The following is a 25,560-nucleotide window of genomic DNA, read 5'->3' as shown; positions in this document are numbered from 1 at the left end:
TGCCCACTTAAATGGGAAATATTGTGGTGGCGAGGCTGTTTCCTTACTCTGTGTCTGTACAGCACCTAGCACACTGGGGCCCGAGGTTCTGTTTTACCCGTAATAGTTCCAGCTCTGCTCGTTCTGTTTCTTTCCCAGCTTTAATTTGGAGCCCGGCTATGATTTCCTCCACATCTACGATGGCCCCAGCTCACTCAGCCCCCTGATCGGGAGCTTCTACGGCTCCCAGCTGCCCGACCGGATCGAGAGCAGCAGCAACAACCTCTTCCTGGCTTTCCGAAGCGACGCCTCCGTGAGCAACGCAGGCTTCGTGATCGATTATACAGGTAACCCGCCGACCGCAGCGTGTGCCGTGCCCTGCCGTTCTTCAGCCCAGCCCGACCCAGTGGTCTATGTCAAAACATCCCCACTTTGACCAGGCCTCCTGGATGAGCCATAAGCGGGAGGATGCTTACCCAGTCGGTAGCTATAGGAACCCTCCCATCATCCGTCCTGCAGTCTGTGTGGCCATTGCGAAGGGAGAGCAGCCGATTGCTCTCCAAGAGAAAGATTGTCGAGAAGAGTGGTTGGGAATAGGGACGAGATTCACACACCAGATCACCTCGTCTGACCCGCTGTACAGCACAGGCCACCAACACCAGCCAGCATGCGGACACTGAACCCCACAACTGACATTAGATCAGGGTATTACACCAGTGCCCGAGGCCCCTGCAATAGCAGGTAAACGATTATGTGAGATAGACCCAGGTGAGCCTGGCAAGCGACCCGCCCCCGCACGCTCCAGAGGAAGGTGAAAAAACCCCAACGTCTCTGCCAATCTCACTGGGGGAGGGGGAGAATTCCTTCCCAATCCCACATGCAGTGATCAGTTAGTCCCTGGGTGTGTGAGCAAGAACCAGGCAGCCAAGCACCTGAGAGAGAGAAGGTTCGGTGTCACCTCAGAGCACTGGTCCAGTGTCTCATCTCCAGCCAGGGCCATCACTGATACTTCAGAGTAAGGAGACCAAAAAAAAACCTGAACACAGTGGGGGGAAAGATCCCTTCCTGACCCCTGCAACTGAAACCCTGAAGCATGAGCTTTAGGAATATAAGACATAAAGTGGAAGGGGCCCTCAGGGCTGCCATGCCCTGCCTCCCACCATCTCAAGTAGCCTCGTCTTGCAATGCCAAAAATTGGTCCAACTCTCTCTTAAAACTAATTAAATTGTTTGCCCCACAGCTCCTATTGGGAGTTTGTTCCAGAACCTCACCCCACTTATGGTTAGAAACCTTCTAGTTTCCAGCCCGAATTTGTTCGTGTGCAGCATCGTCCTTTAGCCTGAATAGCTCTTCTCCCTCCCTGGGGTTTACCCCACCACACCATGCATTTACAGAGAGCAATCCTACCTCCTCAGCCTTCTTTTTGCTAAGCTAAACAAGCCAAGCTCTTCCCATCTTCTTCCACAAGATAGGTCCTCCATTTCCCTGGTCATCATCAGTAGCTCTTCTCTGCACCTGAATTTCAGTCTGACTGAATCTTTCTTGAACACGGGTGACAAGAACTGCCCACGGTATTCCAGGTGAGGTCTTACCAGTGCTGGTACAATGGCATTAATCCTTCTCTACCTCTATTGGAAATGCCTCACCTGATGCATCCTGGGATTGGCTCTGCCTTTTTCACAGCTGCATCACATTGGTTTGAGGTCAATCAAGTCCTCTGAACTACCTGATTTGTAAAGTTTCAGTTACTGTCAGGTGGGAGCAGTCCCAGGGGCCTGGCTTCAGTGGAGGCTTTGGGAGGTGCCAGCTCTCAGAGAGGTTCCCTAACTGAAGTAGACAAGCTCACCGGAAAGTACAATGCTGTGATTCAGTTTCATTACTGGCTGCAGAATTGACTCTGGCATCCGCATTAGCATCAGCAGCAAAGAAAGGGCGGGGAAGGCTGCGAGGGGGAATGGTTTTTGATGAGCATTGTCTTATATAACACTCTAGGAACAGCTGGCTCTGCCACTGATGCTCCTGTCCTTGGATAAGTCATTTAACTTCTCCGTGCTTCAGTTTCCCCAGCACTTTGAGATTTAAACGTAAAGCTCCATGTTAGATTCTCAGGGTGAAATCCTAGCCCCATTGAAATCAGTAGCAAAACTCCCACTGACTTCTATGGGGCCAGGATTTCACTGTCAGCACTTCCAGTTTCTCATCACCATTACACAGACCCTTGTGTTCGACATGGGAGCATGGGGGCATTTCAGGCCCTGATTGGATACAAATTGGGCAAACAGTTATGTCCATTTCAACAGAGCCTGTATTTTGGCAACAGAAACACAACCCCCTTTGCGTGACTAAGCTTCAGGCTCTCTTCTAAGACCAGTTCTTTTCTTAGTATTATTTGTGTGGCCGTAGACCCAAGAAGGCCCAGCCTCATTGTGCTGGATGCTGAACACGCACCAAATTGAAAAACAGCCCCTGCCTCCAAGATCGTATTCCCCCAGCCCTGCACTTGGAAACATTCACCAAAAGGCTGCCAGTGAGCTGGGCTTGGGGCAGTTCCCTTCGCCCCTCGTCTTTGCTCAGTTACTCCACTTACATGAACGCCGTGGTGGTGTTTTTCCTCCAAACATCGTATTACCCAGTGCAGAACAACTTGGACGTCTGCTTGCCAGGCTTTCCTTTGCTGAAGTGTTGCCAGTCTGCTGCTCTTGAATTATTTCTCCATGTGTGCCTTACACAGACCTTGCCTGGTGCGCAGGCCGTGTGGCTGCAGTTCAAGGAGAAGACGCAGGTTATGTCAGTGGGACGTAGATAAGGCAATGGGGGAATCGTTGTTACGTTGCAGGCGGTTGGGTACTGCCAGGATTCTCTTTGTTGTTTGACATCTGTTCTCCGTGGTGTGATATTCCCCACAGCTGGGGCTGGCTGTGTTAGCGTCTGGTTTGTGCTCTTTTCTGCCAAGTGCAGGAGCGCCAGGCTTGCTTTCCATGCACCAGCAGGGACTTGGAAGGTTGAGATGGCAGCGTATTGAGCTTCTGGGCACTAATGGGAAGTGGAGGGAATGCTTTATGAGACTCGGCACCAGCGCTTCGTCAAGATCGAAGCTCAAACAATTTCTCCTCTGGGGTTTGATGCTAAGTGACTCCCTCCCTGTGCTCACAGCAGGAAGGCAGGAGATGGGTTTCAGGTGCTTTTGAGCCACCTTTGTACTCTTCATAGTCTGCCATGCAGGCACCTGTCCACCCTCCAGTATAAGTTAGAGCAGCCTCGGGGCTGCTTTAACTTACCCTTTGCTCCCTGTCTGGCCTGGGAAGCACAGGACTGATGTAGGTTTTGGCCATGCCTCCAATCCACCCCCCTACACTGGGAGCTGGAAGAAGAGACCAAGTAGGGTTTGTCTATACTGCAATTGAAGACCCACGGCACAGCCACGGCTGGCCCAGGTTAGTTGACTCAGCCTCGTGGGCATGGGCTATAAAATTGCAGTGTTGACGTTCAGGCTGGGGCTGGCTCTGAAACCTGGCCAGGAGGAAGGGTCTCAAAGCCCAGGCTCCAGCCCAAGCCCAAATCTTGACACTGCTAGTTTTAGTTTTAGCCCCGCAGCCTGAGCCTCACGAACTGAGTCAGTTAAGCCAGGCTCTGAGACTCCATGCTGGAGGTTTTTTACTGCAGTGTAGACGTACCTGTAGAGTCCTTATAGCAGCTCTGCTGCAGCTCGGGAGGCCCATTGTACAGGGGGGATTCTCAAGGCTAAGGTACGTGTGTCTATCCTCACCTTTCGGCCCCTGAATGCTGCCAGAGCAGCTCTTTTGGGAGAGCAGAAGGAAATAGTCTGGCTTGTTTTTCACCTTTCATTTTTCCCAGTGAAACCAGTAGTGGCCAGATACCCAAGCCAGGTTAGTGTTCTAGAAATGGAGAAAGCAGAACTAGACTAATGAGTTTCACATTCTGTGTCTAGTCAGTTTCACTCTCTGGTTCTCACCCCCTCAGCTCAGAATTTTAAAAAGAGCTCAGCTCCCACAACTGGGAGCAGCTTTTCTAGAGTTCCGCATGTGTTGGGTGCTGAGTTTTCTGGGCGAATCTGCCCAGAAGTCTCGCAATGGGACTTTGTCCAGTGCTCAGCTCCCAGAATCTGACCCTTATTTAGGCCCATTTGAAAATCTGGCCCTGAGGGTTTGCATCCTGCCCAGTGTCCAAGCACGTCAGTTCGTTCTTAAGTGTCCTCACCTGGCATTTGCAGGACGGAGCGTTAAGACAGTGGGCTGGTATTTGCATTTCCAGAGCTGCAGGGCAATGTCTGTAGCAGGGAGAGATTTTCTTCTGCGAGTTTTAGTAAAGTAGCTGTTAACGCAAACAATGTGCTGTGAGAGGGTCAGCTCTGCTGCTGGGGTAAATCACTGCAGCGCCCTTGAGGTTAAGGGAGATGTGCCAATTTATTGCCGCTGAGCATGTAGCCCAGTGCTTCCGTCTTAGTTAATGAGGATCCACCTCCTTGGCCTTCGATGCTGTATGTCTACCAGTTCTCTGATCTTCCTGTAACCCCCACACCATCCAGTGGAACTGAGACCCCTTAGTTTGTGCTGCAGCTAACAGCCAGTTGGCTTTTAGCTCATGTGGTAGAGGATCATGCCCTAAGCTCCAGAGGCCCTAGGTTCAATCCTGCCTGTTGTCGACATTATATTCCGTTAAGTTTTCAAGGTCAGACCAGACCCGAAATTGTAATGTAAAAAACAAGCAGGGGAGGGGTGGCTGTTTGGGGTAGCTTTTAGCTCTCATAAGGAAGCAAGAAACCAGCATTACAGCCCAATTCCTGTCCCCCCTGGCATCTCACCTTTTAAAGGGCTATTCGCAGATTCCTTTTTAAGGCCTGGATTCAGGAAAGCATCTGGCCTTAAACCCTGGATGAATTGTACTCTCCATTATGCATGAGCTACTCCCATTGGAGTGGCACAAACGTATCAGACAAAAGAGCTTTGGCCCCACAGTGTATTTATAAAGGGAGCCAGTTGCCAAGCCAGGTGTCCTTTCTTATTAAAGCAGTGGCTTTACGGCCTTTAAAGTATTTTATTTCTTTCTCCAGGGAATCGAGGGGAAAACACACCTTCTGGTGGATTCAGCTCTAAAGGCGAGGGGTGTAAGAAATGATTAAAGTCTTAAGCTGGTCTTTTTAGCTATTCTTTGCTTTCAAGCCAGGCTGGGACGTGGCAGAGCACTGTTAGTGTGTGCGGGGTGGGGAAGGGCTGAGGGTGGAATGAGAGAGATCATTTGGCAGGGTTTAGGAAGGGATGCAGCTTGAGAAACGGGCTGTGATTAGAGGCAGCATGGATTTATTTGGGGAAAGGCAAGCCACTGCTGAATAAAAAACCAATTCTAAACGCTGTGTGGTGTTTGGACTGTCTGAGGGTGTATCTACACTGCAAAATATACACAAACAAAAAACAGCCCGGCAGCGAGTCTCAGGGGGATGTCTGCATGTGCATTAAAAAACCCAGCCGGCCTGGCTCACGGGTCTCAGGCTCCAGGACTGGAAAATTGCTACACAGACATTCGGGCTCAGGCTGGAGCCTGACATCTGAGATTTTGCAAGTGTGGAAGGTCCCAGAGCTTGGAGTCCAGTCTGTGCCCAGATGTCCATGCAGCAATTTTAAACCCTGCAGCCTGAGCTCCGTGAACCCGAGTCAGCTGACCCAGGCCTCCCACAGGTTTTTTATCTTTGTGTAGACATACCCTGAGACTTGATACTGTGTAGTTGTTGTTTTTTGCTGGGGGAGGGGTGTTTCAGTGTAGACATACCCATAGCAGCATGAGACTTTAGACTAACATGTGCCTAGAAGGTCATTCAGAGCTAAAGAAAGTTTTCCAAGTTTCCTTTTTAGGCCACTTTCACAAGGAACTGGATTTTCTCTCTCTCATATACACCCTCTTTTACATACATACAAATGTGATTTGCTGTAGGATGTGATGAGAATTTGACTGTGAGAAGATTAACTACTATCTTAATTGGATTCAGTTGGGAAGGCAAAATCAAAAGGCATCCAGGAAAATACATTGAACAAACCCTCTTCTTGTTCTTCTGTCGTCATTTATGTTCTTTGGAGCCAGGCCATATATCCATCATGGGGTTTTGTACTGGTGCCCATCACTGAAGCATCTGTTCTGCTTTAGCCTTCAGGGATTCTGGATTTTCTCTGTTTGTCAGACCTCTTCTAGTCGTGCCCACAGCCAAATGGTCTGATTGAACCCGAGCAAAGAGCCACATGGGCCAACGAGTGTTGCATCATGGGCTTAATGTGTTGTTCTTGTGGCGGGGCCATACGAGTGGTATGGCGATCGGGATCTCATGCGGATCTGAGGAAAAATGCAATAACATTCCAGGAAGGCTTTTCTAGTGGTTATTTCAGGCCCATTAGAAACAAGAAACTCTGTGCATCTAGTGATGTTCATTTGAGACTTCCAGCTCAGATTTAGAATTCTAAAAGTTTGGCAAAGTTTGGTTAAACTTCATAGAAGTAACTGAACTGCCATCAGAATTCTTCTTCTTTGCCTTTGCCTTGTCCCATTAGTTGGGGTCAGTGGTTCTTGTTCTTCATCTTCAAGTATTCCTATCAACTGCCTCTTTTAAGCTGACACTGACCTTCTTCATGTCCTCCTCTGGTGTCTAGAACCATCTTTTTCTAGGTTTTCCTCATGGTCTTTGTCCCATGACCACCCAGTCTTGGCTCTGGCCATCATCCATCTCATCACCTCACATGACCAAGCCAGCTCAGTTGATACTCCGTCAACTTTTCTATGATGGGGGCTACTTGCATCATGACTCATATCATGGCATTACACAGCCTATCAGTTCTTGTCTTACCCAGCATCCACCTGAGCATTCTCATTTCAGTGTTGTGTCACGGCTGTTCTTCTTTCTTCCTCGTTGGCCAGCATTCTGACCCATACGTCGTGGCCACCCTAATCATAGTCTTATACACTTTGCTTTTTAGTTTACTTGGCATATCGTTATCTCAGAGAGTTCCCATCAACCCTTACATGCTCTTCATGTGACTCCTAACATCCACATCCACAGTCCCAACACTGAAACCAAAGTGTTTGAAATGCTGCACAGACGTTAGCTGTGTACCATCTTGTTTTACTGGTTTCGCCTTGTCCCGCTCCACAAAGCGCCATCTGTATCCTGTCTTTTGTCAGCTGACGTGTAAACGATTTTCTTCTAATTCAGCCCTCCATTGTTCTAGATCCCTTCCCAGTTTGTATTTATCTTCGTGGTACAATGTAATGTCTCCGCGAAAAGCATGTTCCATGGAGCCTCTCCCCTAATCCCCTGTGTCAAGGTGCCCATTAAATCACAAATAGGAATAGGCTTACGGCTGGTCTTTGGTGTACTGTATACCTCCCTTCACAGTGAATGGCTCACTGTAGCTGCAATTACTTCTCACTACTGTAGTACTGCTCTCATACGTGTCCGTGGTAGTCTGCACATATGTCTCCAGCAGCTTGCGTAACCGCAAGCACGGCCATATCAGTTCTCTAGAAGCTCTGTCAAAATATAGGGCCCAATTCACCATTGCCCTGCACTTTGTGCACTTTTTCACATCCGTGCCGAGTGAACGTGAAAGGATCCCATTCTGACAGGATGGCATTTTACACCCATCTGGCACTCCCTTGGTAGCGGTGTTGATGACTGCACGAGGTGCAGGGCAGCAGTGAACTGGGCCCATGGCACTTTGCATCTCTTCAGTGCTTTCCATCTGGGGATCTTGCAGCAAAGGGTGGTTTAGCCTCGCCTCTCTCTCCTGCGACTGAGGCGACCTTATCACTCAGAATCCCTCGGTACGACCATCTCCATTTACAGGTGAGGAAACCAAGGGACAGAGAAACTAAGTGGCTCCACATTGAGTCAGTGAGAGAACAGGGAAGAGTACACACTAGACCTGATGCCCAGTTCACTGTCCTGAACACCCTCCCTCCCTTCCAACCCAGCCTTTTCGGGTTCGCCCCCTCTCTGACGGGAATGGACCTGGTGACTGAAACTAGTGTAGACAGTGCTACGAGTCAAGGGCATCCTTGCGACTGCAATGCATTTGCATTTGGGATCCTCTCCTTGGGGCGTGAGTAGTTGCTGTTTTTTTGCCACCACAGGCTCCCGCTTGTCATTGCAGAATATTCCATCACAACCCGCTTGCATTTTAGCTGAAGTTTCAGGGTGGGTGGATATAAAGCTCAGCCGACTGTGCCAAAGGCAGAGAAATGAGGTATCGAAAACATGGAATGTTGCTCTATAGTGCAGAGCCCAGAAGAATGAGAACCTCGCTGCCCAGTCCATGCAGAGCACGTGGATGGTTTGAGAGTTGGAGCAAGGAGTGGAAGGGTGTTGCCAGGGATGCAACAATTGGCAATAATAGAACATGTCCTGCCCCATTCGCTCATTCTTGTGAAATTTCAAGCTGAGATGCCGCCTCTGCTAGGACTTTTTTGTCATTGGGTCCCCTGTCCGAGCCAGGCTGTTATTTTGTGAGTGATGAATGTGGGCTGGATTCCTGGGAGGATGTATTGATTCAAGCGTCTACGGAAAGGAAGGGCTTGGACTGCCAATGTGCTTTACATGCCCAGCAGGCTACAGTGAGTCTGCTGTTCCTGCTGCTCACCAGCAGCTGATGGGGACAGAGAGAGGATGCATCTGGACTAACTGGGGAAGCCACGCCAATGCAGAGAGGGAAATTAGGACATGATAGAAGTAGGGGCTAAAAAGAAATGACTCCTCCAACACACCTCTGCCAGATGCAGATTAGATGCACCATTGGGAAGGCTTGTCTGCTTTCAGATGCATCGGAGACAGAATGCTAGACTTGCTGGCCCAAACCTATCTACATGGAAGCAGTATGGTCTAGTGGATAGGGTGCTAGATTGGGGTACAAAGGCTGCCACTGACTTGCCAAATCTCCTGGGCCAAATCTCATCCCTTTCCTCTGTGCCCATCTGTAAAATGGGGGTGATGGTTCTTTACCCTCCTAGGGGAAATGTTTTGAGGTCTGAAGCTGAAAAGATAAGTAGTATTATAGTCAGACATGGCAAATCCTGTCCATTTCTCATCCGGAATGAATGGGCACGTCTCCAGTAACTAGCTATAAACTAAGAAGACAAGAGTAATTAGCGGCTCTTAAAATTGAACAAATTAAAAAATTTCCAGCCTTTAATTAGAATTCTTTTTAGTACAAATGAAGATCTTTGGTTTTGACTCCGTTTCCCCCTCCCTTCCTTTTGGCAGCCAAAATGTAGTGAACAAAAGGTGGCCTCATTAAATTAGGGCTGTTGTACAGTGTTATTTTTTTCCCTAAACACACCTACAGAGTTAATCACGCCTACATGCTTCCCACGAAGCCAAACTGCTGGGAGAAAAGAATGAGGCTTTAACTTTGCTCATTAACTTCCCCACGCATTAGAAGGAGACAGCAATTCGAGTTTGAGAAGCTGCAGAAAATGGAACTTCGGGGAATTGGAGGAAGAAGAAAAAGAAGGGGGAAAAAAGGAGAGTATATGAAAGAGAAATCAAGTATCTCGTTGGGCTTATTGCCAGAACAGAATACCAAGTGCAGTTCAAAGACACTGGCTTGTTTGTAACATCTCAATGCATATGGTCAGCTCCACAGCCCATGGACTGATTTCACTCTAGGTCCCCAAGCTGCATCTCTCAGTGGTCTCAGCCCCAGACGAAACAGTCCAATTACCGGGGACTTCGTAATCCTCCACTAGTGAGGTGCAGGGAAAGACGCCATAACCATCCACCAGCCCCTTTTTGAAATCCAACATCTTCTCGGGGACTGGGATCACATTGCTAGCCTCGAGCTGCAACACGCAACAGCCCCGGCTCTTCATGTTAAATTGATCCGGGGACCGATGGCTCTGAAAGGGCAACTTTCACACGGGGTAGGGGAGGGGGAAAAAACATGTAGAAATATAAAGGTTTTGGTTTTGGTTCTGGGTCTGCCAGTAGTTGTGCTGGGCACAGCAGGGAAAGAGCAAAATGTGGCTGCCTATAGGTATGAAGGTATCTTAGGCCAGATCTATACTTTTCCCTTCTCAGGTACTATACTAGGGGTGCTTTGCCAGCATAGCTTTGCGCTTATCCCAACAAAACTGCGCTTTTGCCAGTATCGTTTATTCCAGCGCCCCCCTCCCTCAAGCGAAGCAAGCTAGACGTGCAGTTTTGCTGGGACGCAATGTGTCTGTATTAGAAGCACTTTATTGCCACCACTGTGTTGGTCAGGGATCCCACCTCTTCACACTAGAGTTGGGCAAAATAATTTGGGCAAATAGATTTTTCTTCCAAAAATGCATTTTGGGTGCACTGAAACGATTTGTAAATTCAGGTAGAATTTAACAAATAGCTTTGGCTGAGAAAAAAAAACTTATTTTTTTTAAAGTACAGCTGTTTACTTGTGACCATTTTGAAAGGTTTTGACTTTTTTGCTTTGAAATGTTTCATTTTGATTTTTCATTTCAAAATGGTGTTTCTAATTCAAATTTGGCCATTTTTTTTAAAAGAATACCCAAAAAGGCGTGACAAGCACCCCAAAACCAGCCAAATTGAAACAAAACACTCAATTTTTTTTTTAGTAAATGGAAAGGTTTTGATCTCCTTTTTTTCCTGTCATTTTTTGATTTGCTGAAAAATTTGCAAAAAAATCATTTCGGTTCAAATTGAAATATATTCCCTCCCCCACCCCAGATTTTTCATTTCTGTTCCCAAACTGAAAAATCCATTATTCACCCAGTTTTACTTTGCATCCCTGACCAATACACCTATGCCAGGAGACATCTGTAATGTATGTACTGGTATAGTTTACGCCCCTTCTCTTCCACAGGAACAATCTATACTGGTATAAGCACTTTATACTGGTGTAACTGCTTCCACACTGGGGTTGTTACTACTTTCACCATACCAGTGCAATTAAAATGGCAGGGCCTTGAGGACAGAATCAGCATGGTTGAGGAGACACAGCTTTAAGAGCAACCATCACCCTGTTCATGTGCATCTAGCCATACACTCCCCATTCCCCACTCTCACTCCTGCTACGAGACAGGAGTGACTTGTTCTCATTAACACAGGATCCAGCGTCCTTGTATTCCCCATTCAGCTGACTACATTTTTAGTTTGTGCTTATGCTTGTGGAGCCTAAATTTCCAAAGAACCCATAGCAGGATTGTCCAGTGCTCAGCACACACACCTGGGCCCAGTTTTTCAGAAGAGCTCAACATCCTGTGTGCACCCAGCATGCTCTTGAAAACCATCCTGCTGTGCAGACGAAATTGCAAATTACATTAAAAAATTGCAAAAAAAAATTGCGATTTATTTGTTAGGTCTTTTTCCTCCAAATGCTAAAATTTACCCTGTCTCTCTGCTTGTTCGTCAAGGCCCTCCTCTGAAGTCACACACTGGTAGAGAAGGCATCACAATCTGTTGACTTGCAAAGGGCTTTTGTCCCAGATTCAGCATGATGATGACTTCTCTGGAGGACTGAAGAAAAGACACTCATTAGGGAGGAAGTGCTGTCGAAATACAGATTTTGGGTCATTCATAGTGGGTGCTGAATTTCAAAAGGATCCAAAGTTGCACTGGATTTTAGTAAGCACTCCAGTAGTTTGAGTGCTTTGATGCTTATCTGAATTTTGCAAACCTCCTGCGCCTTTGGTGACCACATGAGCGCAGTCCCTCCAGATAACCAGCCTGCCATCAAATCTTTCTGCTTTGCACTCCAGTGGCATTTTTTACTTTGCATCCCAGCTGGCCCCAGGAAGTGCTGAACTGAGATTTGGGGGAAGTAACTGCATTTTTTTTGAATCTCAGGAGAGGTTTGATTTGCAGTCTGGGCACAGGCTGAGATCCATTTTTCTTTATCTATATTGGCTAGCTCTCCTATAACGATAGCTTAAATGCAGCATCAAGAAGAATAAGAAAGGACTTAAACTATATCATTGTCCATCAGCAGGAGAGAACGTTAATCTATGGAAAAACACGCCCGTGATGAGTGGATTTACGTTTCAAGCGGCATTTGAAATGATTCCCTAAGCTAGAAGGCACTCGTTTGCAGCAACACTACGAAGGGCTGTTGGAATCACTGAGCATTACCCAATAATTCCAGTAGCTAAAATGGACAAGCTGCCAGTTTGTCATATCTTGCTTGTATAGAACATATGATGGCTTGTGGCATCCGAAATGTAGTGCCTGTGTTATTTGTAGGTCTCAGGTGAACACACAAATATTGGAGGACAACGATGCTCTTTAGGATAATGGGGGAGGGAAAGGGGTGTTCCGAATGGGAAATTTAGATAAGCAAGTCCCTGTTGAAATCAATCCTAAAGCTGTTCAGAGATTTACTACTTAAGAGTGCCCCAAAATTTGTTGGCGGGGATCTGCCCCTATATGTAGCTCTGGCAGAATATAGGGGATATAAATATCCTGCAAGGGGCCGGAGGAAGAATCTCCGAGGGAGGGCACTTTGTTGGGTTACTATAGGCAGTCCTACCCGGGTTCCCCCTCCCTCTGCCCCACCACAGCCCTAGCTTAGGGAAAAGCACAGGGGTGGAGTTGGAGACAGGAGGGGCCAAGCTGTAGCACTTCTGGCTTGTGCGCTGCAGGGTATAGGCAGGCTTGGGGAAGCTGACGTAACTTAGAGCAGCCCCTAGAGCTGGCTAAATTATGCCGGGATCTTAACACAAAGGTGGGTTAAAGTCGCATTTGCCGCCTCCTCCCGCTGGGCTTTACCTCCTGGACCCTAGACGCTGATCCAGATTTATCCAGAGCTCTTTGGTACAGGAGGGATGAGAGAAAGTCACTGTTAGGCATTTCATGACATTTCTCGCACTCTTTGAATGCGTCCCACTCTTGTTCCTGGCTGGAATCTGGAAGTGAAGAGGCAAGGAACCGAAAACAAACGAGGCACAGCCGATTACTTTTCACCCTTCCACAAACCGTCCATTGCAAGCCAGTTATTACTTGATCAAAGCGGCTCTGCCCATACCAGGCTTATAAATACACACACGACGATTCTTTCAACAATTCCTGTGTTCCCTTTTTGAAGATGGAAATTCCCACTGAGCTGCAGCATGCTCAGCAGTATACAGCAGGACGTGCTATAGAACATCCAGTCGTGTTTAGCATTCAGAGACACCCAAAGAGGGGGAATGGTTCAAACTGCCCCATAAAATGATTCATTATATTGCACTTGGAAATACGGGTATGTGCATTGTAAAGGCACCCGGCTTTTTTGTGTCTTGTGATCTCGCCGTATCAAAGGAACAGAGGCCGTGCTTCTTTCAAGGCAGCATTGGCGTTGTCACTGGAAAAGGGGCACCCACTGATGGCTCTAGTTGAGCAGCGAGGGCTATGTGTGGAACTGAGGACCCAGCAGGGTAACACTCTGGTTTATTTAATTTTTTTTCTTGCTAAATGAAACTTCACGCCGATTATTTTCTTTTCTGCAACTTTTCAAAGCGTTGTCTGAACATTTAGTGCTCATGAAGAGCCCCGTAGCAACAGCCTTAGAAGCTACTGTCCTCTGTCTGCAGAACAGATGCAATGTAGACAGCTGCCACACAAGTTTTCTTCACAGTGTCCCACCAGCATGTCCAGTCTGTGGCCGGGAAGGTGTCAGGGAACAGGTTTATATCCGTGCCCCATTTGGCTCAGTCATTCTTTGCTCTTACTGCCAAGTTGGCTACGCAGAGGGCCAATTTTGGTAGTGGACAGTTACTTGTGTGTGTATGTGAGAGAGAGAGAAATGTGGACAGCTGTCCCTTTGGAACTGGAATGAGACACCCAAACTCTCGTTTTGCAAGATGTCAAATGCTTTTCGGTCACTGCCAGCTGGGGCTGGTTTTGAACCAATCACCACTTACTTCACAGACCTGGAATTTGTTGAGGTACGACGCTCATTTTGCAGACCAGCAAATCAAAGGACAGAGAGATTAAGACATGCCCGTGATCACAGGATGAGTTCGGTGGTGGTGCTGGGGATCCAACCCGGGAGCCCTGACTCTAGTCCAGTGGTGGCAGCAGAGGAGGAAAACTCCTCCTTAAACTGGAGAATGTCCTGACATTTTGCTCTGTGAACACATTCATAGGTCAGCATTGGCTGGTGTCCCAGCGACTGGCCAGTGAAGGAGTTGGTGATTGGGGCGGGGGTATTATCGGCATGCCAAGGGGAACCATCTGCACACCTGGCTAAGGTACACACTGCCCCTAGAGGCACGGACTCTCCAGGGAAAAGAAAAACAGCCAAAAAGGAAGAAAACAAAAGAGCAGCAGGGGGATCCTTCAGCAATCAGCCGCCAGCCCCCGTCAGCAGAGTGACTGGAGCTCTGAACATCGTGATTTTTGAAAGCGAGAGCAGAGACTGAGATCAAGTGTATGGCTAAGGCACCTGACAGCTGGGTGGGAGGCTGATTGGCAGGCTGAGGCGACATCAGCTTGTGAGATGGAATGCAGGGAAATGGTTCACAATCACAAGAGAGGCATAACGTGGTCATGAGGAGACCTGTCGGGTGCAGCCTGGTTAGAGAGCAGGCCAATAACGAATGCATCAAGGCCTGCAGAACTGAGAAACAATTTGGACAAGCAAGCGCAGCGTTTACTTTTGCAAATGTCTCCTGGGCGGTGATGTACTTGGGTTGGCTTTGCCGGGCAGCAGCACGGCTGCCTTGTTCAGGGCACGGGACGCAAATTCAGTCACTGCCTGCGGTGCCTCACTCCCAGGCCAATGGAGCCATGGGCACATTGCAGATGTGCAGGGGGGTGCTCAGCTTCTGCTCTCGACCCCAATGGCTGGTGCTGGGTTCTAGTGATGAAATCCAGGCCGTTTTTGGCCTCAGCTCCATGTCCGGGTAGCTATGCTCAGCACTGCAAGTGTTTCTTGAGCGGTATATGTTAAAACGGATCTTTAATGGCCCATAACTGGGTGGATTGGTACTAGTGAAAATTCAGATTTAATATGCTTAATGCACAGTAGTTTATTTGAGAGAGAATTACACAAGCAGTAAAGGTTATAGAATATACATCTCCCTAATAAGCCTCAATTCCGCAAGCATAAACTCTCAGTAACTGTGCTGGCCTTACACAGTATCCTGCTTGGCAAACAAAGCAGGTGTAGGTACCAGTCCTAGAGGGAGACTTCTCTTCTTTTCTCCTCTCAGGCACTTGGTCTGTCAAATGTCCCTTGCTGCAGGGTCTTGGTTACCCCGAGGCCTTCTGATTCAAAAGTCCTACACAAGTCTCTTGTAGCAGGGTCTCGGCTCCCCTGACCCTCTGTCTTACAGCATCACAGACCTCTTTAGATGTCAGTTGGGGAACTAACTAACTAATGTACTCTGCTTAGCGTTTATACCTTTTGTTCTCACAGGAGTCACGTGTCCCAGAAATATGCCCTGTGGGCGTTTCATTACTGGTTTTCTTTAATTAATCTTTTAGAAGGGGGGCTGCCAAACAGGCACAGACCAAAGCTCAATCAACGTTTACCCTCTCATCAATCTTTCACTTGAGCGTCTAGTGTGGTGGTCTCCAGAAGGGGTTATTTTGACTCGGGTCAACCTGTATCAAGCTCCCTGGTGGCCTGTTTTGGGTTTTTCTTTACTTTGTGAGCTGGTCAATTGGCTGACAGGTTTCAAGAGAAACACGCACAGATACTGCCTTTATTAACCATTCCAGTGCAATTTCAGTACTCTCAGTAAATTTCCACACCAACTGTCTGATGCTAAGAGAATCCTGCTCCCAGAATCCTCTAGCAAATTCCAAGCCATACCAAACTCATGCTTTACCACACTTATGCATGTCAGCCACAGTAATTCATAGTAATTTGGCACCGTCCCGACAGTATACAGAAGAATCTTTGTATTGATGAAGGCTGCCTGCTCACTATTATAGCCTGGCTGAGCAGCAGTGGTCATTATCAGAAGAGTGAGGGTTAAAGAAGACAAAATGGCAGCTCCTTGTCTAACCGCATAGCCTGGTGGTCATGCTCTCCATCGCCATGGGTGAAATGAGACCTCCAGGCCTGGTCTTTTCCTAGTCGGCGTGGCTAGTGTCTCTTTATTGCATCCAGCTTCTGCTCAGGCATGAAATGATGGAATAAAAACAAAGTTCTTTATAGCTTCTGAGAACAGAAGTATTTTGCCACGGTCTGTCTGAGCATCAAGGCCCTTTACAAACAGACGGCTGATTATGCCTCACAGCACACACACACCATCCCTGCAGGAGGCAACTAAATTGCATTATCCCATTTTACAGTTAAGAGAATAAAGTTGCAGTGAGATGGCCAAGGTCATGCAGTAAGCCTGTGGCGGAGCCAGGAAAAGAACCCTGGAGTTCTGTCTCCTCATCCTGTGCTTTGACCACTAGACAGTGCTCCTCTCTAGAGAAGAAGAGAGGCTTTACCTCCTGTGTCCCAGTTCAACTATCCCCAACAGAAGCACTTCAGACTCTTTGTTCTCTGCCTACCGGAGCCACTGTCTAATGGCACAGCTGTCACAGGAAGGAGACCACAAAGCTAATCCTGCTTTTCGCTACAGACAAAGAAGCCAGGGCAGGGCCTGGTAGGAGTGGGTTGAGTCTTTTTTCTTTCAAACAAAATTAAAACTGCACGATATCATTCGTAGGCAATTGTGATTGTTCACAGACCCCACTGTTCACCAAAAAGCCCTGAGCTTTAATCAGCAATTTCTAAATGACAAAAGCACAGGAATAATCAAAGCCCCTAATTATATTTCATTAAAAAAAAAGTCCCTCCGAAGCAGAAGAAAAATATGCACAGCCTGACAGATCTGCAATCTTTACTGGAATTTTCATATATAAATGGGGATTTTAACTCTGCAGAGCATGGGAAAGAGAATGAAAAATGTCTTCGTTTTGTCTAATTGCATGTAGTGATTCTGCAGTAATCTACACATCTGGATAAAAAACCAGCTAGCACATGGCACTGTATATCACTGAGGGTAAGAGCACTAAGCTGTTAGATGCTAGACTGACGGGTGCCTGAGAGATACCGTGGATGGATGTAGTGCATCCAAACTATATTAAGGGGATGGATCCCTTACTTTACAGGCTGCACATGCAGTTACATGCTCTGGTTTGCAAAGTTCATTGCATTCTGTCTCCAGTTCAGCAAAGCATGCATGCAGCTACTTCAATAAAAGCTCTGCCTATGTGCCTGATTTGGTACCAGGAAATACTTGCACAATCACTATCTCCCCTCCTCCACCACGCTGTGCTTTCACCAGTAATTTAGAGATGGGCCTAGACCAAAATCTGGGATCTGAATATCCCCAGTGTGTGAGAATGTGTTTGAAATCCAGGCGTGGATCTGGATCCAAATCTTGCAATGACCCCCATCTGTTATAATGGGCTGAAGCGGAATCCCAGATCAGAAAAAGCTGGGTTTGAAATTGGGATCTGCCTGTTGTATGAAAGAGCATAGTTGCTTAGGGAGGGTTTCAGAGACACGTTTTTAATATCATCCATAATTTTATGTCCAGGCTTACTTGTAAAGACACACTATAGGACTTGGGGGAAATCTTCAACAGTGTCCAAGTGATTTAGGAGCCCAACTCCTATTGACTTTCATTGGGGTTTTTCTAAGTGCCTAAGCCACTTTTAAAATTGGGATTTAGGGACTGACATCACTCAGAGACTTTTGAAATTTTTTCCCCGAGTGTGTAACTCCGTGACTATGGTTTGTGGTGCCCTCAGCGGAATTTCTGTGCAAAATTAGAGGCCCAGTTGAGGGCCTATAAAAAAACGAACTGTAATGTCAGCAATACCGCAGCATTTCCAGAGGTTGCGTGTAATAAACGCTCTTCATCTGAAGATCTAAAAGCACTTTACAAATAGTAAATAAGGCTCACAAAATCCTTGTGGTGTGTTATTCCCCCATTTTAAAGATGGGAAAACTGAGTCATAGGGCGGCTAAGTGATGTTCCCAACGACACTCGGTGAGTGAAAGTTTATCTTCACTGCAGAGTTAGCCCAGGTGACTGGCGTCTGAGTTAGCTAGCCCAGGTGTGAGCAGCCATGCTGCAAAGCCTGTACCCAAGTTACTGGGTCCTCACTGGTGCTGCACTTCCTCATGTGTGTTGCTAGGGCTCCTGGTGGCATATCCCGTGGTTCTTTGCATGCTGCAGTAAGCTGAGCTGCTCTATGACTCTTTCCGAGTGAATTGTCGGAGATCTTGTCTGTCCTTCTGGGCACAGGGGGGAATTGTGGGAAGGCACTGGAGGACTATCAGCACTTGAGTGATTTAGCCACTGCAAAGTGGGTAGTTTCCACCCGAGTGAAAGCAGAACCTGAACTCTAACCCACGCCCCCAGCTGTGCTAGCTTGAAAGAACCACTAAGCTCAAGTGAGAGGTTTTTGTGTGCAGACAGTGGGGGGACAGGGGCAACACCTGGGTAGGATCCCAGGCTGATTCTATAGGGAAGACAGCCCCTGAGTGGCACAGCTGTTAATAATAGGACTCAGTAGTCTTGACTCCCAGTTACCTGCTGTAACTGATAGGGCTGGCACCACATACTATCTACCTGCTGGATGAGCATCTAAAACAGTCAAATCAACACGCTAAACCTCCTTGCAATGTGATTTTGCAGAAAATCCCAGGGAGTCTTGCTTTGATCCCGGGTCAGTTAAGAATGGCACCCGAGTGGGCACAGACCTGAAACTGGGATCGACAATTACCTACTACTGCGATGGTGGCTATGAAATCGAAGGCGTATCCACCCTGACATGCATAATGGGAGGGGATGGGAAACCCACGTGGAACAAACCTCGGCCAACATGCACAGGTAAGGCTGGTGAGGTGAGCGAGGAGCCGGCTCCAAAATGTCCACGCCTGCTGCCGAGCCTCTCTGTGGCACAAACCATTCAGATGCACGGGTGTCCCTTTTATAGCGAGCTCGTCGGGTGTTGGGGGGAGCTTTGTTTTTACTCCTGTAAAAAATGTTGAATGAAAAATGAAAGCCCTCACTGTCTGAGGTCAGAAAGGAACTTACTCTGTATGCAAATTATTTCATAGATGTCCATTATGAGGGTTCTTGTCCCTTCTTCAGAAGCATCTGACAAAGACAGTACTGGAATAAACCAATTATCAGATCCAGCAGGACAAATTCTGCATTCCTAATACTGCGTCTGATTCGGGAAGCCACTTAAGCCTGTGCTGAAATTCATTCTTATTTAGGAAGGTACCTAAGCACGTGCTTAATTGATTTCCTGAGCCCGGGCGGGAGCTGGTATGAAAACAGGAAAAAAAAAATTCTCATAAGTTTTTCCTGTTTTTCATCAGAAAATTATGTTGATAAAATGTTTCTGACCAGCTCTATTTCTAACGGGAGCTGGACAAGAGACTAATATGAGGCTGGAACGCGGGTGTGGATGGAAGAAATCGATGGTTTGAAAATGTTCTGATGGGGAGTGTTGTGTCGGTCCCTGACCCAATCTCCTGTTGCTGAGAAACAATGAGAAGATTAAGAACCCATCCCTCCAACTCCTGTGCTTTAGAATCAGATAGATAGCACTGGAGATCACGCATACGGCTACATACTGTACGTGACATCCACCCAGTCCCCGGTATGGTGGTGGTAATTAAACGTGAAGCAAGCATGAACTCGAGTTAGGATAAGTGGTATTGTTCTTAATAAGAACTTGCAGTGAGTGCTGCTCCACCTGAAATGTAGAGTTGATCACAGACTTGGGCAGCCAGTCCCTGCCCAGAATTATAAGCACATGGCTAGATGTATTTTGAAGCAGTGGAGAAAATGGGTAATGCTTGAAGCTGGGGCTTGAATGACAGCTGCTCCAGTGATTTCTTCCAATGATTTCTTCCTGACTTTGTCTTTCAGCGCCGTGCGGTGGTCAGTACACTGGATCAGATGGAGTAGTTCTGTCTCCAAATTATCCTCGGAATTACACCAGTGGACAAATCTGCCTATATTTTGTCGTCGTGCCGAAGGACTACGGTATATGCTGTGCAGTCAGTGGGCTAGATTCTCAGCTGGTATAAATCAGCATTGCTCTGTTGAAGCCACTGGAGATGAGTCAGTTTATACCAGCTGAAAATGTCCCCCACAGTCTATTTTCTACAATTGAGTGTGAGTGTATTATTATTGGGGGGGAGGAGGAATGGGAAATACAGCAAAAGTGGCACTATTGACTGTAAATTTAGTTTCATGTACAGAGATGTTGGGAAATTTTTTAATTTAAAAATTACATGAAAAATGGCAAAAAAAAAGAAATTGACAGGTTTTGTTACTGGTTTAGGGGGAAAAAAGAGTGAAAATTTAATTTTACAGTGATTAATTTTTGCAATGGAGCAGTGGCAGCAGTCTTCTCCTTCAGAAGATGTCTGAGAGTGCAAATGTATTCAGCCCAAATATATGCTAAATTTTGTGCTAAAATTGTGTGTGTGTGTGTGTGTGTGTGTGAGAGAGTGAGTGAGTGAGTGAGTGAGTGAGAGAGTGAGTGAGAGGTATGAGTAAAAATCAATCTGGTGGCCCTTTAAAAATCTTTCAGAAAATAAGTGTTTGTTGAATGGATATTTAGAAGGTAAATATCGAACTGTTAGAACAGCTGTTAGAACTGATCTTTGCAATTCAGCCACTGTCAAGTGAAATACTATCACAGGCAGTAGATAGAAATGTTGCCCCAGCAAGAATGATAATGCTCTCTGCCATTCTAATATGCACAATGAGGAGGTGCAGCCACTTGTCCCATATTTAGACCGTCGGATGAGAAAAGCTATCTCCCGCGTGCAAAGCTCCCTTTGAGATGTTATTTTTCCTGTAGGCTTGTCGTGACCTTCATTTTGCTAAAGCTACTGCATGGAATATTGGAATCTGAGATTAGAGCAAAACTCTGTCTCATGGGCGGGGGGAAGGGTTGGTGATTATTCTGCGATAACGACAGCGCTATGCCCTGATTCAGCAAAACAAACTGGCCTGAATAGGTGTGGGAGCATTCACGTGCTTAAGTACTTTGCTGAATCAGGGCCTAAATGCGCATCAGAGCCAGATTAAATCCATGCACCAACATTTTAGTTATCGACTCTGATGTTGCTTAATTTTGTACAGTGCCTGGATACCAGCATGAGCTGTAGCTTGGAAACCCTTGAGACAGCTAGATGGATGGGTATTAATGTTGTTTAACATATTTTCTCTTTTTCAAAGTGAACTTAGGGCTCATGAAACTTGCTGCACTGACAGCACTGTAAATTTTATTCCACAAGGCAAGCTTCTGTAGGCTGCCATGTTATATTGATCTACAGTGGAGTCGGTCCCCATAGCCCTTGACACAGCAAGGTTGGATAAGGACACCCAGTTCTATCTGGGACTGAATTAGGGCTACCGACTTCTTCCCCTCAGTAGCTAGCACACAGCAATGACCTTCAGTCTTTACTGACTAGAGGTGGGTTTGGATCCATGATCAAGCTGTGAAATACACCAGAGGGCGTTACCATTCTACAGTGCCATCCAACCCCGTTAAGGTGCTACTGTTGCTACTTTTGCTGATCCTTATGCTTGAATCAGTAAAGTATCTAAGCAAAACTTCTGGATGAGTGGCCTGACTTCCTATCTACAGTATGGTGACCGCTAAGTTAGTTTCTTTCCCCCACGCACCGTGTTTCAATTAAATTTAACTTCATTAAAAGTGAGTGGGGAAACTGCTAGTAGCAAATTCTGTAGGAATCCCGTTTCCTTTCTTTTCCTGATTCTCCAGACTGCAGTTGTCAGGGGGCTGGCCCAGCCCCCTCACAGTGTCCTAGCATGGGAGCCACGCTGTAAAACTGAATTTGAAAGTAACAAACGTTGCAGCTTAGTTGTTGATGAATTTCACAGTGAGGGACCTTACCGGTAGTGAATCTGTAGCTGGGCGTTTGCAACTTACAGATACACAGCTCAGGGGGAGGTGGGAATAGAGCCTTAGGTTCTTGAGGAAAATATTGTTGTTGTATTTTGAAAAATTTACAAAAATTAGCCAAATCCGCACACACCAACTTGAAAATGGCCTGATCATCTCATTATCCTTTTCCCATGGATGAGATGGGGGGTCATCTGGGTGCATTTACAAAATACGCAGTAAAATGGGGAACACAGAGTGACTTCCTCATTGGCAGTCTCAGCAGAGGTGCCTAGGACTGACTGGAAATTGAAGTATCTTTTCATCACTAGGAGATGTCCTTCCAGAGCAGATGGGCTTGGGGCTGGAATTGGGCAGGGATGGTGTCCCTAGCCTCTGTTTGTCAGAAGCTGGGGTTGGGTGGCAGGGGATGGATCACTTGATGATTCCCTGTTCTGTTCATTCTTTCTGAAACACCTGGCATTGGCCACTGTCGGGAGACAGGATACTGGGCTAGATGGACCGTTGGTCTGACGCAGTCTGGCCATTTTTATGTTATGTTCTCAATTAAGGGCTCAATTTTTTAATTTGAAATAAATCTCACCCTAAGCATTTTGGGGCAGGGACCAGCTTTTTGTTCTGTGTTTGTATGGTGCCTACCACCATGGAGTTCTGGTCCAAGGCTGCTTAGTGCTATCAGAACACAAATAATAAATAATAATCAATGGTTATCACTGGGTGAAATTATATACCCTGTGTTATGTAGCAGGCCAGACTAGACTCGCCATAAGATGATCCCTTCTGGTCTATGAATCCTTGGCGAGCCAGCATTTTGGAAGCTTGTTGCTGCTCATGTTGTACCTGCTTTATCGATAAATAAGGGATTTCCATCTGAGGGGCTGACAATCGGGCACTTGTCTCTGGGTTCTCAACACAGGCTGGGGGTACCTGAAGCTGAAGCATCTCAGTGTTGCGGGTTGGCTTTAGCTGAGTTGCAGTGTGTTCCCTGTCTCTTCCCCTCACTGGTTCCATTCTCTCCATTCACAGTGGTTTTTGGGCAGTTCGCCTTCTTCCAGACAGCGCTCAATGATGTCATAGAAGTTCACGATGGACCCAGCCAGCATTCCCGGCTCCTCAGCTCGCTCTCCGGCTCTCACACAGGTAAGGATCAGTCACCGGTGCTGGCAGAGACGGAACGGCCCATAATGATCGATGGGGCCTTGCCTCTCAAAATGTCCTCGCATTGACTGATCAGTGACAAGCAACGGCCCCGGGCTATGGCGAATATGGCAGCACTGCAGCCGGTTGGGGTAAGTTGGGCCAGGCCCAGTGAGTATGTCTACGCTGCAGATGGGAGTGAGCCTCCCAGCTCAGGTTCACAGACTCGTGCCAGCTTGACCGAGAACCTGGTCTGGGAGGCTCAGTTCCAGCTGCAGTGTCAGGGCCGGTCCAGGCACCGGCTTAGCAAGGGGCGGGCAATTCAAAGGGGGCGGCGCTCCGTCCGGAATCGGGGCGGCATGTCCGGATCTTCAGTGGAAATTCAGCAGTGGGTCCCTCATTCCCTCTCTTCCTCTTTGAGCTGCCACCGAATTGCCGCCAAAGAGGAAGAGAGGGAGGACCCGCCGCCGAAGTGCCGCAGAAGAAGTGGTGCGGTTGAGCTGCCGCCCGTCTTTTTTTTTTTTTGCCGCTTGGGGCAGCAGAAAAGCTGGAGCCGGCCCTGGCAGTGTAGACGTGCCAAATGTGGCATGCTGGGGAATGGTTATTTAGAAACAGAGAGGGATTAATTCCCTCTGTTACGCACTGTGTACTCCAGTGCGGTGGCATATAGAGGCTGTGAAAGCCCTTTAGCCAGCCAGGGGAGAATTCCTCCTGTGCAGGCATTGCATGAATGAGGCATAGGCTGCCCTGTGCACGGCCCCTCACAAGCCCTTGCAAAACAGGGGGTGGCAAGATCAGGGGAGAAAGAGGCCATAATGCAGGGCATGATGGTAGATTCTGAGCAGTTCCAGATTGCTGAGCTCTTCATGGGCAGCCCCGGCATGGCATGGTTTGCTGAAGAGATGCTGGAGGCTGATTCAGTCCTCAGCCAACGCGCAATCACACTTCCCTGCAGGAAGTGATTGCAGTGTCTCTCCCCTCGTAGCTGGTGTTATCTTCCAACTGAACATTGTCTTCCCTTCATATTCAGGACCCACCCATCCCTTGTTTGGCTTTAGCCTCCCAATGCTGTACTTATGGAACTTGTTTCCTTGTCATGTGTGTGCTGTGAGATCCCCATTAGTGGGCAATATATGTCTAGGCCAAGATTGACCATTGATATGGGGTGCTTCATTTTGGGGAAGCCCAGCTTGAAACACCTTAGAGGGGCCTGATTTTCAAAACACACTGAGAACTTGTCCTCATTGCTGATCACTTCTGAAAATCGTCACCAGGGACTAGACTTCTCAGGACAGTGTTTTTGTAAGATGTGCATCCTACCTTTTTCTTTCCCTCCAAAATTTGAGTTTGGTTCTTTAAAAAAAGGAAATTATTTTTTTTTAAATTGCAGCCACAATTGCATTTTTTCTTCCTGGAAAAAAAAAACCACCATAGGCAACCCCCAGCTGTGCAGAGCCATGTGCTTCTACAGATAGATTCTCACTGATCCCTTGGTACAATTAACAATTGCTCTGTGTGTAAGGAAGACTCCTCCATGTCAGCTTCAGAAAAACCTATACCATAAAAGTTTCCCATGTTGAGAAGGTCTTAGTAGAAAGGCCTCAGTAAACCAGCTCCCTGGGTGATGCTGTAAAACGTGTACGCCTGTCGTCTGTTTCCCTCTCTCCCTGTCTAGGTGAATCATTGCCCTTAGCCACCACCAATCAAATCCTCATCAAGTTCAGTGCCAAGGGTCAAGCAACTGCCAAAGGATTTCATTTTGTCTACCAAGGTAGGTGCAGTTGTGGTCTCAAGATACGTCCATGGTGAGTAAATATCTCATTGACATTGACAAGCACTTTTTTTTTCAAATAGGTGGCCCAGATTTGAACCTGATCTTGCAAAGTCCTGAGCATCTTTGATCGCTCTTGTTTCAGTGGATTTGAGGGCAGGAGATCAGTGGAGTCAGGCACACAGGTGCAATTGTTTCGGTAGCTTGGAGAGAGGCCAAGCACATGGTTGGTTGTCTGTCTCATGCAAAAATGATTCGTCCCATTCGCCCTATTGAGCCGCAGTTCAGATTCATAGGAATCTCTGTTCTCGTCAGGGCAGAACGTGCTGGCAAGTGGACCCTTTTTTTGCAAAAACACGGATGGGCGTCAAAGTCTAACTTCTTGCTTCCCCATTTCCTGGTGGTTGTGTATGCATAGGTGGGGATGCCTGTCTGAGATCTGTTAGAGGGAGGGTGTGCAAGGCATCCTGTCTAAAACAAAACACACAGTGCACAGACATTCATCTCTCTGGACCGAATTAAAATCAACAAAAGCATGTCGCTAATGTGCTTGTAATCTTTGTTTTTCCCGCTCTCCCCGCCTGAAGTGCTAATAAATCTCAGTGGCACTGAGAGATGAAAATTCATTGATTTCCTATTCAGGAATAATCAGTGCTTTGACTTCTTTATTCCCACTGGGAGAAATTGCCCACTCACACAAAGGTCTGAGAGTCAGTCTCTCACCCCTTCGCTCTCTCCGAAGCTCAGCTGTATCCCGTACCATACAGCTCACAGGAGCATCATCCGC

At 47.2% G+C, this 25,560-nt stretch overlaps 1 protein-coding gene across 1 annotated transcript in view; it reads left to right on the top strand.

Annotated features, from left to right (window-relative positions):
• Positions 1–25,560, top strand: part of CSMD2 (CUB and Sushi multiple domains 2) — a 542,149-nt gene that overhangs the window by 400,031 nt on the left and 116,558 nt on the right. Inside the window, exons 30-34 of the mRNA XM_044997694.1 lie at positions 139–326; positions 18,604–18,798; positions 19,852–19,968; positions 22,892–23,005; positions 24,678–24,773. Coding sequence (XP_044853629.1) covers positions 139–326; positions 18,604–18,798; positions 19,852–19,968; positions 22,892–23,005; positions 24,678–24,773 — 710 coding nt within the window. The remainder of the gene's footprint in view (positions 1–138; positions 327–18,603; positions 18,799–19,851; positions 19,969–22,891; positions 23,006–24,677; positions 24,774–25,560) is intronic.

This window comes from Mauremys mutica, chromosome 23 (genome assembly GCF_020497125.1).
Source record: "Mauremys mutica isolate MM-2020 ecotype Southern chromosome 23, ASM2049712v1, whole genome shotgun sequence".
Classification (NCBI taxonomy): Eukaryota; Metazoa; Chordata; order Testudines; family Geoemydidae; genus Mauremys; species Mauremys mutica.
This window is presented reverse-complemented; position numbering and strand designations above follow the sequence as displayed.